Source organism: Xiphias gladius, chromosome 7 (genome assembly GCF_016859285.1).
Source record: "Xiphias gladius isolate SHS-SW01 ecotype Sanya breed wild chromosome 7, ASM1685928v1, whole genome shotgun sequence".
NCBI lineage: Eukaryota > Metazoa > Chordata > Actinopteri > Istiophoriformes > Xiphiidae > Xiphias > Xiphias gladius.
Window position 1 is genome coordinate 9736151 of NC_053406.1, and position 20059 is coordinate 9756209.

The 20059-nt window shown below is 39.2% G+C and overlaps 1 protein-coding gene across 3 annotated transcripts in view; it reads left to right on the forward strand.

Moving 5' to 3' along the window:
- kcnab1a (potassium voltage-gated channel, shaker-related subfamily, beta member 1 a) overlaps positions 1-20059 on the forward strand; it is a 105713-nt gene that overhangs the window by 63143 nt on the left and 22511 nt on the right. For all 3 annotated transcript variants that reach the window (XM_040130613.1, XM_040130615.1, XM_040130614.1), the window contains exon 2: positions 11940-11983. In XM_040130613.1, the coding sequence (XP_039986547.1) occupies positions 11940-11983 (44 nt within the window). The remainder of the gene's footprint in view (positions 1-11939; positions 11984-20059) is intronic.

A 20059-nucleotide genomic window follows, 5' to 3' on the forward strand; every position in this document is an offset into this window, starting at 1 on the left:
CCCTATTGTGTACACAATTACTGGTGCCTGCTGATTTATACACACACCTAATTGTGTCTGAACTTCCTTAAACATGTTAAAATCCACTCATCCTCTCATCAGTGCCTTGTCCCGCATGACCGAATGTACTACAAGAACACAATTGTACGTTTGCAAATACATGCCTAGCTTGTCTCTGTGAGCATGAAGCTAATTGTGGGTAATTTGCATTTTGAGTATCTAACTCAATACGAATTTGCCTCAGGAGAAATTTCAAGAGGTATCTGTATATTTTTCATAACAAATCGACCACCAGACCAGCAATTCTGTTCTAGCAGAGCTGAAAGGATAGAATAGGCTACATAATGATCCATTAAGGCTCCCGGTGGTATTCTATTCTACTGTGGGGATTGAATTACAGTGTACTGCAGGTTCTTTAGTATTTTCCTATATAGAGACCTGAATTCATTCCTTGTATCAGGTTAGCTTTTGTTCAATATATATCTCTTGGTTCTTAGTCTATTTTTCATCAGAGGAATTCTTTCATCATTCTGAAAAGCCGAATCATAGAGACGGTCCTCCTGTAAGAACAACCCCATAAGTCGTCGGTGCATGCATCTTAGTTTAGACCCATAGTTTTGTTTTATTGTTAGGCAAACTGTAGCAGCCGTAGCAATTCTGATGGGAGAAAAGGAGGAATTCAGGTGATGTAGTATATAGAGTAACAAAGTCTGCTGTAGGAGGAGGGATGGTTTGGATGGATGGGTTGACAAAGCAGAGGACTTACTGACGGGAGACTGCTGTCCATTGACCGTACCAAGTGCCGCTGGTACGCTCCTACTGGGCGTATCCGAGGGTAGGGACAAACGTCCTACATGGTTGATTAGGTTGGAGGACTTGTCGGAAACACAACAATGGGGTTTAAGACCAATGATTATCTATTTCTACAATGCACAGTAAAAATTAAGCAGCTCTTCAGAGAAAGAAAGAACTTTTTTTTTTTGGCATTCAAGTACTACAACTTCCATGAGTCTCAGCCACGTGGACACTATATACACCGCTTCAGAGCTGTAGTTAATGAAACCTAACAATATAATAATTCTTATTACTGGCCACTAACTTAAAATATGGGCAGAAAACCTCAGTGTAGTGTTCCAGCTTTTTTAGAAACAGATGAAGCAAACTCTCTGTGACAACATGTGGACCAGAAGTTATAGCTTGAAAAGTTGTGCAGCATTTTTACCCTCCACACTACAGTGAGTGTGGTTATCATAATCACATATTCACCAATGGCACTAAATGTGTATTGGTGACTTTAGACGTTGAGATACAGCTTTACAAACTGCAGTAACATAGTTAATATGTATGTTTTTATGTAGGTACTATATATTTCAATAAAAATGATTCTATACCCGTGTGGGTGGGTGGGTGAAGCATTAGTGGGTTGCAGAGAGCCAAGAGTAACATGAAGGAGTTAGAACATGACGTTCATTCTCTCTGTTTCTTTCATATTTCTGTCAGGAAGTTTATTGTTTCATGCTAATAGCAGGAGGTGTTGAGCTTTCCTATTTTCCTTGAGAAACAAGACTAAAAGAAGGTTATTTTGATTGTTTTTAACACACGTATGACTCAACATGTGCGGATAAATACATGCTGCATACACCACAGTCATTCAGTAGCTGCATAGTATGGCTACATATACTATACAGCAATACCATGAATCTTTGTATGATCTGATGCCAAATCATACACACACATGCGCACATGTGCACAGAGGTACCACCACAAATCTCTCCATACTCACAATTACTGCTCTCGTCACAGGATATATTGCAGCTGCAACTGTGAAGGTGTCAAAAGACTGATTGGCTGAAAGGGTGCTTTCTACCACTACCATTGGTGGTGTTATCTCGCCCCGCTTGCTATGTGACAGCTTTTATATTATTCCCATACACAGGCTGCCGCATCACCCTTCCTGGATGTAGGCTTTGCGAGCTGCCCCCCTCACTCCTTCACACACCCCCACCCACCCACTCAGTGCTCAGGCTTTGATAGGCATGAAACAGCCTCACTGCTGAGATTGCTCCTTAGTTCATAGAAACAGTTTTGCTCATAAGGCTGCACAGGTACAGCCACATATAAGCACAACATGCAAGCAGGTGTAATTGCATGTATAGTGGAGCATATGCACCCACCATATGCAGAAATGAATTTGTGTATTTATATATACATGCGTGCATGCATGACTGCATAGTAACATTCACACAACTTTGCACGCACATACAGATTGCTTCCCCTTCAAAAACGACTTTTCACGAAATATTGGTAATGAGTTTAGTATTAATTTGTTGTAGGCATTGTCTTTGAAACATGGGGCAATCGTAACTAAGAGATGTCTGCAGGATATTACAGCACATAAAATTTACCCTGTGTTGTGTAGGTCTCTTATCACATTGCTGAGATGCTAGAAACTTGAAGAAACACCTGGACACCACTGCGGGTTTCCATAGACCTTATGTAGCAGTAGTTTTGTGGTGGAGTTTGTGCTTGCTTAATTTTGACACCAAAATTGACACCATTTTTCTCTCTCACTTGGGGAGCTGAGGGCAACTTCCTCACTCTCATTTTTCATCCTTAATTATAATTAAATCTTTATTTTAATCTTTACATCATCATTCACCATACATGTATACAAACGTGCATTCACCAATGCACCAGCAAGAACAAGCACTCTATTGACCCTTGGCTCCTTGGTGCAGTTTATTACCATCTTTTTTCACTTTTTGGTTCTGCTTCTTTAGCTTATCAACCTTTCCATTCATTATTTTTTTTTTTTTTTTTTTTTACCAAATATCTGTCAGGGCGACATTTGTATTGAAGCCTGCACAATTTAAATGACTTGACAGTTGTGACATTTCGTTGGAGATTAAAGAATTTGTTGTTTTCTCAACTGAATTTTATTAATATGGGTGAATAAAGTGTCTCATATCTCAGCAGATCTGTGTTGTCTTTTTAGTTTTTTTTAATCTATCATTGCAACTATCTCTCTCGCTTACTTTAATTACTCAGTAAATTGAAAACGGAGAGATAATTAGTCCACACGGTTGTCCACACAACATGATAATTATCTACAGATGGCTCGCTTTTCCTCTCAAATGAAGTCATTAGTATTACAACCTTTTTTACCAATAGAAGATTTTATGCAAATATATTTTTACTAGTTACTATCACAAATTATCAACATATATGTCAGATTCTTTCTCTCCCAATTACAGTTATACAAGCATCACTACATAGAGCATAATGACTTTCTACTGTCTGTCTCTTCTTCTCTACATCCCTGTAACACGAGCAGACCTCCAACTCGACTTGGCCCAGTTATTCAAACTCATCAAAGATGTGTCAAGGAGTTGGAGGAATCTGCAATTGAAGAAAGCAAGAGGAGACCACAAGAAAAAAACAGGAGCAGCTAGAGCTTTAATTTCATAAGCAGTCCATATTTCTCAAAGTTGTCGAATATGTTGATCGACAGTGATTGATGTGTGCAGTAGAGAAGTTGCAGAGTTGTCATGTTTAAAAGACATTGATAATAATAATAATAACTTTATTTATAAGATAAAAGTGAGTTTTAAGAAGAGATTTAAAAGAGGATACTGAGTTTGCCTGTCTTAGATCCTCAGGCAGTGAGGTCCAAAGCTGAGGGGCCTGGTCACCTTTAGTGACAAGTCGAGATTTTGGAATTGTTAATAGGGCCCCGCCGAGGATCTCAGGCAGCAATGGGCTCATAGGAAGTTAGTAGATCACAGATATAGGAGCCTGGACATTCAATGGTTTAAAAACAAGCAGTAAAGTAAATTCAGTTCAATACTCACAGGGAACCAGTCAAGGGCAGCTAGGATTGATCTTGATGTTGTTGCATCTCTTAGATTTTGTTAAAAGCGTTTTGTATCAGCTATAGATGTTTCATCTGTTGATACCAGAATAAAGGGCATTGCAGTAGTCCAGTCTGGAGGAGATAAAAGCATGGATGACCGTTTCTAGATTTGTAGATGAAAGGAATGACCTGGCCTTGCTTAAATATCTCAGTTGTACAAAGCAGGATTGCACAAATTTAGTCACCTGACTTTCAAAGGACAACTCAGTCGAAAATAATGCCTAGGGTATAGGCCGCTTTTTTAACATTATTAGTTAAGACACCCAGACTAGATGAGAGATTGTTAATGCCGTTAGTGCTGGGGCTTGGTGGTGTGATTATAATTACTTCTGATTTGGAGTCATTCAACTGCAGGAAATTATTGGACATCCAGTACTTAATTTCATCAAGGCAGGACATAATAGATGACACATTGGTGGTACCAGGCTTTATTGGAGCATTCAGTTGCGTATCGGCTGCATAGAAATGGAAATCAATATTATGTCTACGCATGATTCGCCCCAGGGGTAGAATGTATACTGTAAATAAAAGGGGACTGAGAATAGACCCTTGTGGGACCCCATAAAATAGAAGAACACAAGAGGAGGAGGCGGCATTTCCATGCACAATGGAGAGGGATCTGTTAAATAGATATGAGATTAACCAATCCAGAGCCACATCATTGATGCCAGCATAGTTATTCAGACGGCTGATTAAGATATTGTGGTCCACTATGTCAAAGACTTAGCTGAGGATATTATTGAACATGAAGGATTCAACTGGCTGGCTAAGTGGGGGACCGATCACAGTATACAGTTTTTAAGAGAATTCTGGGATTACGAATGTGTTCTGCTATTAGCTGCAAGAAGAGTCCCTTGCTTCTTTAACTGCACACTTATAAATGGACATTAGATGTTTAAGAGAAGCAAGGGAATCAGTATGTTTATCCCACTTCCATTTCCGTTCTGCCTTGCTGCATTGTCTTTTTTTTAATTCCTTATTTCATCATTTAACCATGGAAACAAAGAAGATTTTGACTTTTTGTATCTGTCAGGAATCATAGAATCTAAAATATTTGTGCAGGAGCAATTAGAAACACTGATAAGCTCCTCTACCGTAATGTTCGTAGGTACTAAATAAAGTGTTTGAAGCATTAAAAGCTCGACAGAAACGAGGAACAGAGAGTGAATTTATGGGGTGGGAGCAACTTGTGGGGGGTTATTGTCAAGAGAGATGAACGGTACCCAGAGGACCACTGCTTTGTTGGTCAGAGATGGCAAAATCAAATGCCCTTTGAAATGGCTGGGATGCTTGACATATTGAGTTAGATTAAAAGAGTGTAAAAGTTGGATCAAATCAAAAGTAAAACTGGAGGAAGACAGGCAACAAACATGGATATACGACAACAAGAGCTCTGTTATATTGGAACATAATGACCTGATAAAAAGTCTGAAAATTCCTGAATAAAAACAGAGCTCAATTTAGGAGGTCTGTGGATTAAAACACATAAAATGGGCAATTTATTTTTTTAATCCAGGCTGGTAGAAATGCAAAAACTCTTGGGGGCATGACTCAATGAGGTGGACATATTCGCCAGGATTAATCCAAGACTGATGATTAAAAAAAAAAAAAAAAAATCAATTGTTGGTCATAATGAAATCTTGGCAAATAAAAAACTTATTGGCAAGAGATCTAACATTAAGTAAACAGAAAAAAAATGTTTCTACCCGTGGGAATGGAGGAAGTGGCTTTATCTGGGATGATATTGTTTCTGTGTGGACTCAATTTTGGTTTTCCTCACGGCCGTTCAGTGATCCTAGCAAGATTTAAGGAATTAGTTTGAGAAATAAAACCAGCACCAGCAGCAGCAGGACTTGCACTGTCAGAGACAGGTCTATGAAGTCTAGAGCCAGGATGCTGGACAGGGTCTTGTTGGGGAAACTGTCAATAATAGCTAAAAGTGATCAAATTAATACAATTAGAAATTAGTTTTCCTGTTGCTTTCCTGTTAGGAAACAAACCACTGTTTTTTAAAAAGATCCCACTTGTTGTAAAATTTTTCATCCAATGGTGCAGACTAAAACGATCGGCTAAAACTTTCTTAATTATAGTGGGAGTGGGGCCCGACAGGACACACTTGGGGGGCCGGAATCCGTTAAAAGATGGTGGCGTACAAGTCGGAGGTAAAAAGATTGGGGGAGAGGATGGGAAGTAGAGGGATGCTCACATCCTTAATGGTTACAATGGCAGTATATGGTTTTGAATGATTCAAAGTTTTTTTTTAGCTCAAACCAAGCACAGTTAATATATTTAGAATGTTTACAGGTCATATTCTTCACTGCAAATACACTCTCTAATAACAGTAATACATACTTGATTATTAGATTGAAATAAACTGAGCTGAAGTAAGACGGGAAGACACAGAGAGGACAGTCACAGCGACCTACTGCACCTATATATCACTTTAATGTGAAGCACCTTGAGTTTACCCATAATGAAATTATAATTAAAATAATTAAAATATAATATATAATTATATACACAGTAATTTCCTTGTCTTCTCTAGCCAGAAGTATAGACAGAAAAAACGTGGTAACAGAAAGGGATAGAGCCAAATATGAAGTAAAAGCAAAGGTAGAGCAGTTTACAACATAAGGGGATTTCTGAGTCACCAGGTTGATTGTTATGAAGTGCACAGAAAATTACACATGTGATAGAGTTGGATTTGAGCAGCACAGTATATACTTAGGAAACTTTTATAACTTGAAGATGAAAAACAGCGAGTAGGAGAGAAAAATAACAAAGAAACACTTACGGAGGCAGAGACAGGCTGAAAGGCAGTGACACACAGTAGAGCTTTGAGAGATATAAACGTTGAAGAAACGTGAGGAACAGTGAGGTAACCACTGAAGTCTTCATAAAGTGATGTTGCCACAGAAAAACAGTGTGTGTTGCCAGCAATTGGGTGACTACTGTAACCTTGTAATCTACTCTATCTGGAGCTCAGGTGGCCTTAGGCATGCTGCCCTGCCCCTCCCTTGTCCTCTCTCTCCCCGTCTCTTTCTCTCTCTGAGACACAGTTTTACAGAAATGTGTTGGGCGTTCTCATGTGGCTCATAACTGTATCATAAACACCAATTCAATTTTCATTTTGAAATCGGTCACAAACGTGAAACCAATCCCTCTGGAAGGCATCCACAAAATCATTAAAGAAAAGTACACCCACAAATAAAACCATCATCTACTTACTGCAGCCAAGATATCACATATTGCTGTTCTTTATTGCGTCTCGCCAAAATAAAATGTCCAGAGCTTTATTGTTTTAGGGTTTAGACAAGGGCAAATGCACATGACCACTAACTGTGACTAGTAAGTGTTTCACAGTTACAAATAATAAAATATGAGTAAATTAAAAAAGCGACTGAGATGAGTTTTAAAACAAACAACAGAGTTTCCTGATCTGTAAAATGTCAAAAGCACTGCAACTCTTATCCAGCTGCCTCACTTGTTAAATATGTGCGGAACAATAAAGTAAATAAGGCCAGCCGTGGTAATCAGCATAAATTGACTAGTCACGGTCTTGTTATATGTCTTGATCAACAAACAGTTCATTAAAACACAAGCAAAACTACTCAATTTCTCACCTCAACTCTTAACATTAAAACGGTTTGCTGCATTAAGAGCATCAAGCCAGTGCTTCTTGGCCAATTACACCCAACTGTCTAGTAAAAACTAATCTCATTTAAAATGCAGTCCTGAAGCATAACCTATATTTTTTTTTTCTTTCTGAATACTGAGCAGCTCCCCCCTCTACTGTAGTGGAGGAGGAAATGGGCGAATCAGTGACAGATCTGTGGTGATGACTGTTGACATGCAGGAAGGAGAGACAGAGAGAGAGTGCTCTGGCAGATGAAGAGAGGGGATAATATTGCCATAGTGCCGGGGGTATTAGAGAAAGTCATTACTGTCCATCATCAGGCAAATGACGACATGTTTAAGTAGAGATGAATAGCCTCATTGATGGGGAAGGCTTGTTACGGTAGATCTGTTCGGAAAGGCGGCTAGGGGGGGCTGGGGCTCATATTTCAATAAATATTTGATGGGGGAGGTCTGCTGTATTAGTTTGTGCATGTATTTAGTGTTGGGGGCTTGGTTATTTATGTGTGTGGCTATAAGCGTTTGCATATCTATGAGGAGTTATTTGAAAGGGGTTTTAAATGAGGGAGAAGATCACTTTCTCAATCCATCTCCCAAGTGAGGAAATCTTATTCTTTTCTTCTCTGCATCATTCTCTCCATCTCTTCTGGTACCCTCATCACCGCCATCCATCTAGCAATCTACCCCTCTGAAAGCTGAATTAGATGATGTATTGTGTAGGCTCAGCAATACCCAGGCCAACCACGATCTGAAAAAAGTTATTTGTTCCTTCATTACTTCAGTCAACATGAGAGAAAAAAAAAACAAATCGTGAGCGAAAGAAGTTATACCCAGTTATAAATACCCAGCGACTCTAAAAGATTATTTGAGCCTCTTTCCACTGCTACTACAACTCCTTTGTTTTACACAACAGGCAGTAAATTCACGGGAGTTTGCACCTGCACTGACAAGTTAAATTTATTTTGTGAATCTGCGCAAGCCCGTTTGTCAGGCCAGACTAACAGAAGTTAATCCAGTTTTCCTTGCCAACGTTGTGGCACATAGCCTTAACACTGCAGTATGTGTTAAGGCTATGTGCCACAACTTTGGCGATGAAAACTGCTTCATCACAAACATAAATCACCAGCACTCCCCTTGTAACAAAAGTGCTCTGTCTAAATGGATTGGCGGTGGTCATATTGCTCATCACAATCTCCAGTTTTTTTTTTATTTTTACTTTGATAGGCGATCTGTCTGTGCTCTGCTCTGGCTCCAGCCAAGCATCTCTCTTTAGACCTGAAATAGAGTGAACCTGTATCATCATCATTCGTGGTTAGAAAGCAGCGACATCATCATTAATCGCTGGCGGGGGCATCCGCTGCCTGACTCAGCACCTCAAGTCTCCATGATCTAAATTCAAAAGATTGCCCTGACTAAAGGTAGGCTTTAACTTTGGGAAAATGCCATCATCTTTACTTGGGCAAGAGAAGCTACTTTTTTTTAACCTTCTCATTGCTGTTCAGGGTCATTGGGAGGACTGGAGAATGGCCCTGCAAATATTTGGTGAAATACAGCAAAATACTCTGATCCACCTGTACTATACTTGGACACTGGAAGGAAATCAAAGCACCTCGAGGAAATTCATGCAAGCATGGGGAGAGAACATGCAAATCGCATAAGGAAATTGCTACGTCCAGGAAATCAAAGCTAGGGCGCTGATATTGCATGCATGTCAAATAATGCTTAAGCAGCATCCCTACATAATAATCACTTGTTGCTGTTTTTGCAGCGCAAAAACAACTACTCTTAGCTTTTTTTCAAGAGCACCTTGTCCAAAATGTTCAGCGCCCTTTGTGAATATTTTATAGGTTACAGAGGATCTAAAGCATCATCCAAAATCGATTTTCTGAGGATGGCTTGATTTTTATGCCCAATTAACTATTCTGATATTGAAGGATACAGAGGTCACACGTCAGCAATGAATAACTTAAGTGGTTCTGACAGGTGAGAAAAAATGAAAGATTGCTGACAGCTTTGAATAATGTGCTCTTCAATCTTCAAAAAATGTAATTCCTTTACTTTGTAATTGAGTTAATAAAGGTTTAAAAGCTGAGTTAATCTGTGCATTTCCATTTTTTTTATGTTGAGGGCAGAACCCTAGCCACAGGGACTTTCAGTGATTGACGTACAGGATCAGGTGTTAAAAGTTTTGCCAATGTCTGCTTTAGCAAGATTATGGTGATAATTATGGTGAATACAACATGTTTTTTTTCCAGGAATGAATCAGGAGATTTTGCACTGAACATGTACTGTACCCCACGATGATCTTTCGTTTCCAGTTGCATTTTAAATGTGCTGATAAAAATATAATTTTTCACAATGTGTACCTGTTTTATAGGTCGTACTGGCCTGAATTGAGACATAGATATACCTGTAATCACCTGCTTTTATTCAAGGTGTACAGAGCGTGAAGCTCGGACCTTTCTTTCTTATACTCTCCTCCCCCTTCTTAAAGTGTGATAAAGATAGCAAGTTTCTAAATAAAAAATTATGTGGATTTTAATTTGAGATCAATTCTCAAGTATCCTCTCTAAATAATGTTCCTGAGCAAATAGAAAAATGCCGAGGTAACAAATGATAAACTCCTCCCCCAGGAGAACTGTGCCACCTACCTACCGCCCACAGTCTGATGAATTGGAGCAGCAGTTTTAGCTTTGCACCTGCTCAAAACTCTGAAGTGTCTTAAAAACTGTGTGTGTTTAGTGTGTGTGTGTGTGTGTGTGTGTGTTTGTACGTGTTTGTGTGTGTGTGTCCTGTGGCATCAGTTTAGTCATCATTCCAGTGGACACCAGAAGCTGACATAACAGGACAATAACAGTTCCTCAAGCTTGATTGGACATGGCAGGGATCTGCCAATCTACCCACAGTGCTGGAACAGACTGGAAGGAAAAACTTCTGAGTGTCAAGTCAAGTAAATGCATTTCTAAAGCACATTTGAAAATAATACATGTTGACCAAAGTGCTATATAGAGAAACTGGTAATGCAGCTAGTTAAAACTGCCTCATAGTGAAAAACTCACAGATAATTATCAGCTCTGTCCATGAAGGGTTTTAGCATCTTTCAGCCCAGTGCTTTGGTTTTACAGCCTGCAACTATCCTGTTTTAGTTCACTTTCACCGCTCCCATGGGCATCATTTTCAGGTTCAGCCGGTGGCTGTTTTCAGCAGCACACTTCCAAAAACCCACTGTACACCACCTGTCCAGTGGCAAACAACAGACAGACAAAATTAGCAATTAACTGGTGAACATAGTGGAGCATTTAGCAGCAAAAGAGACTAATATTTCCCTCAGAATAGCACATTGAATATTGGACTATTGGACCATTTACTGACACCGTTCCCATATTGACTTTTGAAGGTTATAATATGTTAATGTTGTGTTTATAGCTTGTTTTTGGTTTAAATAACATGTAAATTGCATAGTACAATTGTAGTAATTATAGAGTCAATGTTATTATTTTTAATTCATTCAAAATGGGTTCTTCAGCTAAACTGGAAGCATGAATTAGGCCACTATAGACACTGTAGTCAGCATGTCCTTCAGTTGGTTAATGAGGTTGCAAGGACAGCATATGGGTGTATACTGTGGAAGGACAGGCTGATTACTGTATGCATACAGTAACCTGTACACACAAGATGAAGTCCAATTTGTAGACTAGAGCATGTGTGGTAATGGCACAGCTAATGAGACCATTAGCAGGCTAATAAGATGCATTCAATATCTATAGTGCACACAAACACACACAAATACACTTCCTCTCCATCCTGCCATATACAAGTTATAACTTTCTTTCTTTTGCTAATATTCCTACTATTGTATGTGAGGTATTAAGTTAGGTTCTTACATTAGTGTTTTCCATTTTGTCTGATCAGTGTGTTGATTTTTTTTTTCCTTTACATTCCCATCCTGTTTTCTCTCTGCATCATCTTCTGATTGATAACATGCTGTTTTTCTCCTCCCTGCTAACTGAAAAGTACCAGAGTACCACAGGTGTGTGGTAACCACACACCTGTTTCAGCACGGTGGGAGCCTGGAGGTCCGGGACAGTGAAATTCAATTTCCTTTCCAGGGTGAAATCAAGCAGACAAAAGCACTGTCAAGCTGTCATGTGATTATATCAGAAGCAAAGCCAAATCCATCCTCTTGTAAAAATGAGAGGCTAAATCTTGTTATTCACTTGACTGTCTCCTTGACATCATGCTCTATACACAATGTTTTTGGGGAGGTGGTTGTCCACAGTAGAGTATGGATCAGCGGATCCTTTGCCTAATCTGGTTAAGTACGTGCATGTAATTTTGCTGTGTGTATGTACGTACAGGAGATCTGATTCCTTTGTTTTTGTTTTTGCAGGAACCTGGGAAAGTCAGGACTCAGAGTATCCTGCTTAGGACTGGGTGAGTAGACTCTGCACTCTGCATTTCTCCATCAGGCCTTGCTTAGAAACATCAACACAAATCACATGGACTAAACAAATAATATATACAATATGTTTCTTTTCTGTTCTGTAGCATATGTGTAGTTGTTAGATGAGTGTTGCATTAAGTCACTTACACAATTCAGAAACTTGTTAAGACTTGGCAAAGTAAAACAAGCAACATTAAATTCAGAATTGGGCTTTTAAGTTGAGCATATTTTCCCATTAAACTAACAAATCTACCGTGGTTCATTCCAACATTTTGGTTCCAACAGTTACACAAACACATAAACATACCAGCGTTCTTTCTGATAAAATAGACCTCTGCGTGTCTGTGTGTTTTCATGCGCATGTGTGCGTTGTCACGTCAGTGTGGGTTGCTGGTAAAAGTTCTTCACTTCTCATACAGTCAAACCCACCCCCAACTCAGCTTCAGTATTTGGCATGAGAGTGGGAAGAAGACAACACACACACACACACACACACACACACACACACACACACACACACACACACACACACACCCAGTAGCCAGCATACCTATTTTTGGCACCATGAAGAGCTCTCAAACAACAACAGAGGATTGTGTGCCCTCGAAAAATATTAGCCTAATGTTCCCTAGTCTCCTTTATTGGGAGAACTACTGGACATGACACACAAACATGTCTGGAAAACTCAAATGCAGTAGAAGCCAGGTGCATATAAGGACTTTTTTGTTGGATTGTTTCTTTAAAAAGCTTGTGTCTATTCATCAGTCACACCAAACCTAAGATATTAAACCTAAGATTTTAACTCACTCTATGGAAAGCATGACTTCTCCTGCTTTGTGTTGTGACTTGAGTAACAGTTTTTGTTGATCGAAAGGCTTATGATTGGCCTACCAACTCCTCAGAATCATCTTGACTGCAGGAAAAGGAAACAAAAATGGTCAAAATATATCAGACAAGGAACAGTGATTGATCGAACTGTTCTGAACAGAGATGATTTACTGAATTATACTTCACTTTTTATATGCAATTTTTCTTTTTCAAAAAATTCAATCATTCAGGCTTTTTAGAAGTGCTGGCTTTTTATTTTCCAGGCTGGACTGCCAACCAGAATATTTAAATGCACCATGAGATACGGGGTTAATTTATACATGATATCAGAGTCCAGTTCTTGAAGTTTCAGAGAAAATGTAAATCATCACCAACTCAGAAATTGAAGTGATTATTACTTTTTCCTGACCAGCTTCTGGTGGAAAACCCTGACATGGTGTTCTTATTATAGTAGCTGTAATATCGTTTATAATTAGGTAACATATCTTCCCAAGAGTCCAGCCACACCCTTAAAATCTCACTGAGTTCTTAGGAATATCAAGAAAAAACATTGCTCAACATCATTAAAACCAGAATACACAAACATGAATCAGATGATGAATGTTGAATGTTTAATATATTCCGGTTTGGTCCAAACGAAGTAACTCGACTTGTTTGGCCCAACAGATGGAAAAGAGATATCTCAGTTATCTTAAGCATACCTTCACTTTCACACTCATTTCTACAGTATCATTTATATATTGACGAGATTTGATTCTGTGAATACAGTAAAACCAAGTTTGAAAATCTTGAATAAATGGGCTTCATGACAACGATACAACCAAAACTACAACATGTCAAGAAGTACTGTTAGTCGTACTTCAGTATCAGACCTGCTGGATGGTCTGGACTAAATAAAACACCCTCCTCACCGGTATCTCTGCTCAGGGGGGGCCATTCAGGGTGCAGCTCACCACCACCCCAAAAATCCTATCAAAACGTCTAGTGCTCATGGGACATGAGCTTTACCCAGCTTAGACGGGCTGACTTTGACCAGTGTTCGCACACAGAAGATGCTTCAGTTGTGGTTTTAAGACTGAGGGTTTTTGTTCAGCGGTGTCAGAGGGGAGGGCTCCAGCTCTTAGCTCTACTTTTGGCATGCTTTCTAGACCTTGTTTAACCTTTTGTTGATTATTCATCAACACTTCCAGTTTTGGGCTGCCTCCTGGTCCCTAACCGCTACGAATCCCAGAGTCATGTCTAAGTAGTACTTCCGCTGACTAAGCTTCCTCATATTGATTGAGGAGCTCTTGCTGGTCTTATATTTCAACCATTTGAACCATCCTGATTTAGTTTTCTCAGTTACATTTTTCACCAGCTTCAGGCTAAACTCACCACATTTAGCACAAGACACCTACCATCTTTACCATTGTGATACATGCATCATTTGTGATTCTTAACATTGAATATCATTGAGTAGCACAGGCGTGAATTTCTGTTTTTATTTTCAATATAGCAGGCCTGACTGATTGGTATCTTAATGTCCCCCCTCCACTCAAAAACTTACAAATTAGATGACTTTGCTTCAAACTTCATTTAAGGGGGGATATTAAAATGCGAATATAAGGCATCTCTCTTGCTTGTAGATAAATTGAGATTCTAAACATTGCCCCATGATGCACAGCAGCAGCATCCAAATATTCTCTTCTCCTTTTCCTTAACTTATTTCAGTTTTACATAGTTTTATTCTGCATGCTATGTGAGTTGCTCTGATGTTGGTATGGTTTCATTTATGCTTTGATATGTGATCTTTGTGCGCCAGGATACCAAAAACCTTTTAATTAAAAGTGACAAAGCTGGCAGAATGTATTGGTGAATAAAAGCCCACATGACATTGAACCATGCAGAACTTTCGTTTTTCAGGGTGTAATGTCTGGCTCCCAGGCCGCCTCTGAGCGCTGCTGCCCCAGGTGGTTCATGGCAGACTGAGAGGTCTGACTCAAACTAGCTGAGCTGCAAAGTGCAGAAAAGGTCAGCATAATGCCAGCTGCCTGCCACATGCTGTACCCTGTGCGGACATAATGCTGGCAGGGGAGAAGAGGAAGAGAGAGGGAAAGGAGCAGGATACTAAACGGTGTTTCCCTGTTTAACTCGAAAGAATAGTGCCAAGATAGATGAGGATATATTTGTGTGTGTGTGTGTGGGTGTGTGTACTTGTGTAGGGCATAGGTGTAGATATTCTCACAGTTCTACCACAACAAAATTCATCGAAAAAAATACACTCTCACAAACTCATATACCCGACTGACAGTACAGTAGACTGAAAAAGGAATAAGACACAACACTCAGTCAAGTTAAATTGTGGAGATGTAACTGTCACAACGGTCACACTCTTTAAAGAGGCAATCTGCAACTGCTTCTTTTTCACAAAACTCCCACCGCGTGTTTTCACACTTCACACAAGGCAACGCTAAGAATGTGGCCACTAATCCTGAGATTTAGGCCGGTTTTCAAGCTGTAACTAAGTCTGGGTTTTTATCAAAACATTAGACACTTTTGCTTAAGTAGCTGTTGTTGAAGAAACAATTTCATTTTGACTGATGTTACCGTATGTTTTCTTGCTGAATTACAACTGCACTGTGACTCAGGACCCAAGGCTGCTTTTAAAACTTTGAAACTGGCAAACTTGACTGAAAACCGGGATATGTTTTACATGACATATACAAAGGTTACGTAAGAATAAAGTATCAGGTTGACCTTGACACTGAGTGACTGGCTAACAAATGATTCACTCTGGAGCCACAGGGAAGGTAATAAATGATTGCTGATTAAGATTCAGAGCAAAACTGTTGAAGTGCCCTGGAGCAGAGCAGGAAATCCCTTGTATGTATGTACTATGTGTAACAGGTAGGAATGCAAAAAGAAGACACTGTTTTGTGAAACTGATCATCTAATCCTAAATTTAATATTAAATCATGTCTGTTTTCTTCTGTTGTGTACTGGAGAGCCATTTGATTTTACATTACGATTATGCATTTTGTTATATTGAATTTGCCCGAAGCTGTTTTTCAGATCAGTTTACAGTTAATTTTCAAAAAGTTGAAAAAGGTTGGAGAGCCTTGTAAAGAACATTCAGAAATGGACCATCACCATTTATATGTGTTTGATGGGCTTCAAAATGTGAAAAAAATACATTGCTTATTTCTATTTAACTTAGTCAGTGGATACTGGTTGGAACTCCAGTATAAGTCAGGTATCACCTGCCTGACCATTTATAAGTCTGTATTTCAAGAATTATACATAGCTTTTCCTTTTTTTTCTGCTATTATTGTAACTTTTTGCTGTTGACTTAAAACTAAAATTGCATTTGAGAGAAAGATCTCTTTCTTTTCACAGTACTGTAATGTTAGTCAAACTTGATCATTTTCAAGTTTGCATTTATTCACTCTTTATTTAACACAAATACTTGTACACACATTTCATATGTGTGCAGCTGAAGAATTAATAGAGCAATATTCTGGAGAATGCTCTTACCAAAGCTGCTTCTTTGTGTTGGGTTCATTTGCTGTGTGCTAATAAAGGAGAGTATCTGTACACACGGATGAATTAACATTCCACTCTCACCATCATTATCCCGGGGACAGAGTGCAGGATGGAGGGAGGGGTGATGAGATGAGACCAGGAAAGAGAGGCGAAAAGATGTGACTGCTGTCTTGACAGCTTTGCCCTTGTCCTGCCATCCATCTTTTACACTCTCAGTTTTTCTCTCTGGTTTTCCTTCTCCTGCTCCTCTCTGCCATTTCCTCCTCCCTACGTCTTTATCTCCTTCTTATCTCATTTCACTTTGCTTCTCAGAGGGAGGCACGTAAGGACGGGAAAAAAGTAATAACAGTAATGAGATATTTTCAGAATATAATAATATATATCTAAAAGGGACATGATTGAGCAGATATGCTCAACTCAAAGGTCCGCTTATTACATTTTTAGTTAGAGTTTAGTTGGAGAGAAATAAATTCCTTCTGTGTCTCTCATCATTTTTTACTAAAATACATTCTCTCCCAAATCCACTCCACACCATTCCTTTTGTTTTTTGATTATGTAAAAACAAATTTAAAAAATGTTAATTTACGACACACCAACCTTGTACGATAAAACAGTAATATAAAGTGGGTACTGCTCCTTCTTTTCCCTGGAAGCAGTTCAGACTGAGAAATCTGTCACATCTCACCCTGAAAGTGACTGTCTGATTGTTAAAATTCAGTCTCTTATTTATTAGCACAAAGAGCCAAATTCTGAAAGTCAATTCAATATCAGTTATTTCCATTCCACTAGCAATAAAAAAAGCTCATTCCACATTCAAGCAGAACACAATTTAATATCAATTCAATTTACATGCATCTGAAAATGTCATATATTGTGTAACAGTGTTCTCTGTTTACAATGTGAAAACCCCTCACCCTAATTGAAACTGAATTGATTTAAAAAAAAAAAAAACAGATCATCCTGAGAGAGAAGCATGGAGGGTGGATTAATCGGTAAGGGAAGTGATTAGTGATTCATAACCTCTGAGCACAGGGAGTCTGCTTCTGCAAATAATTGACTATCTCTTCATGCACTGAAGACAGCTAACAGTGTGACCACAGGGAGGTCTGCAGTGGCTTCAATGTGCTGGCTCCAGCAATGCTATTTGGTTGAGTGTTTGTGTGGTTGTTGCACGTGCAGACCCAATTTAATTGGGTGACAAAACAGGGGAAAAAAAGAAATTCATGATCAGCATCATCTGTGCGAACCCATAACGTTTTGTCCCGTCGATCTCACGTTGCACTCATACCACATGCTGTCCAGGTCCATATGTTTTCCTGACTGCTTGCTGCGCTGATGCAGCACAATGGATTTGATGAATTCTTGAAATGGATCTCCCAGAAAATCCTGCAGTCCTGCCGTGTAGAGCAGAGCGCATCAGGAGGATGGACCTCTACATGATGTCGCTGTTTTGCTTTTGCAGGAGAGAAACAGAGTGAACCAAGATGTACTATAGCCTCTCTCCCTCTGCTTCTACTGCACTTGCCTTACTCTCATCTGCTCTCTATGTTGTCTTGTACTTTAACCTCATCCTTTAAAATCCGCAACATCCTACTGACCATTACATATACTCACAGTACTAAGGGGATCAGACAACCTCAGCCATGTGTCACCTCCTCTTTGCTTTTGTCTTTTCTTTCCGTCTACTCGTTTACTTCTTTCTCCTCTGCAACTGGAGCAGAAACTCATCTCCAAGCATCTACCCTCCTATCAGATTTAGAGTTGTACTCCTACTGATGCTATCGCAACAAAGTAAGTTTGATTATATCAATCAAGCTGTGGTGATTGTGGTTGATCATTTTAGAGTACACAGGTGCAGCATGTGGACACAACAGTATGAGCAACTGTAAAATCTGATCTGATGCAGAAGCCCTGTATCAGAGCATTAAAGCTAATAATCTAAAGCTAATAGTCTTCAAAATGTGTTGTTTCAACATTGTGGTCACTTCTGAGGCCATAATTTGTGATGTTGTTTTCAGTTCCAGGGTTTCTGGTATTGTGTCAATCTGGTGGAAAAAAAGAAACAGAAACATATTATTTTTGTACTTTGTTGCATTATAAGGTGTGTATGCAGTTTTATCCGCCCTCTGTAAGCAGTACTGTAGCTGAAAGAGTAGACAAAACAGAAACAAGTACAGATGTAACAGGAGATGATGGCGATTCAAGTAGAATTGTTTTGAAGAAATCAATAGAACTTGAAGAGGCGGCGGTAGACGTGCATGCAACAAGACTGAAAACAGGCGCAAAGGATGGTGTGAGTTTGAGAATGAGAGAGTTTTTCTTTGCGTTTGTGTGTATATGCTTTACAAAAATGAAAGGTGCCATACATGGTCTTCAAACTTTACACACACACTCACACACACACACACTCGCAAAACCAAGCACACACAGAGCAATGACAAACATAATTTTCCAGAAAATGACTATAGATTTAATTTGCTCTGATCCTTTCAAAAGAAAAAAGAGAAGTTACAAAACTTAATGAGACTTTTCTTCCCCACAAAACCTATTCTAAATACTTGTATTTCATAAATATGGAGCGTCCTGTTGGACTAGTCATTAGGACACATAGGTTAGTGCATAACTAAAATGTCTTGGTTCAATTTCAGCCATGCACCTTTCTCCCCATGTTTATATTTATAATTAATTCATTTTTACATCTAATTCATTAATAAAGGATTTTTAGGTCCTTAAATTGTTCAGAAATGTGTCTGTTAGAAGATGAGGCATATATCATTTTCCGTATATAAGCCATGTCAACCTATTATTTGCCCTTTTGTGGTTCTTGTCTGGAGAAAACTATACTTTGCATAAGCATGTGAGCATAACCAGCTCAGAGATGTACTGCTCCGTTTAATTGGAGCTGGAAATACAAAACAAAAAAAATTATGATTCAGCCTTTCCATCTGTAGGCAGACAAGCTGAAAACTGCTGAAAAACAGATTTAGGAGCTCAGTTAAACTGAGACACCAGAGAGAAATGTTTCATCTAAACATGTGCCATCTATCAGGCTGCCAGGCGCAAAACTGGATTCAAGACTCAAGCTTCAGGTTAAAAGGACTTGCACAAAGCTGAAAGAATAAATGACACCTCTTGCCAAATCCACAACTCCATCTCATCATCCTCTCTTCTCCTCATTTTCCTTCCCTTTTATTTCTCCTCTCCAACTGCTTTTCCTGTACTGCTGGACTCATGTCAGTTTTGTTGCGTCTCTTTTGACCTGTCAAGCTAGGGAGAGAAGACGACAGTGAAGTGATTTGAACTTCTATTCAAACAAGGACCTCTTGATATGTTCATGTGCCATTAATATGAATGTTTCAGACTGTCCAGTTGCGTTATGAGATGTTAGTCTGGGTTCCCCCGGTAACTTGAGCACCTCACATGACATTTCCACCATGCTAGAGACAGCTTAAAGGGATGATTGAACACACACAGAGTCACATGGATGTACGCACTCATACACGGACACCAACACATACACTCCCCGCCCCCTTTGCTGATGATGTATGTTCAGAACTGCAGTTTTTTGCTCCTTATTAAGTTAAGATAATATCATCACGCACCAACAGATCCAATTTATCCTAAGGTTGTCATCTGTAAGTTAAACCCCAGCAGAGTTGATGGTATTGCGTCGTTTGGAATAATGAGATCTACTGTATCTTAACATCCTGTCAGTT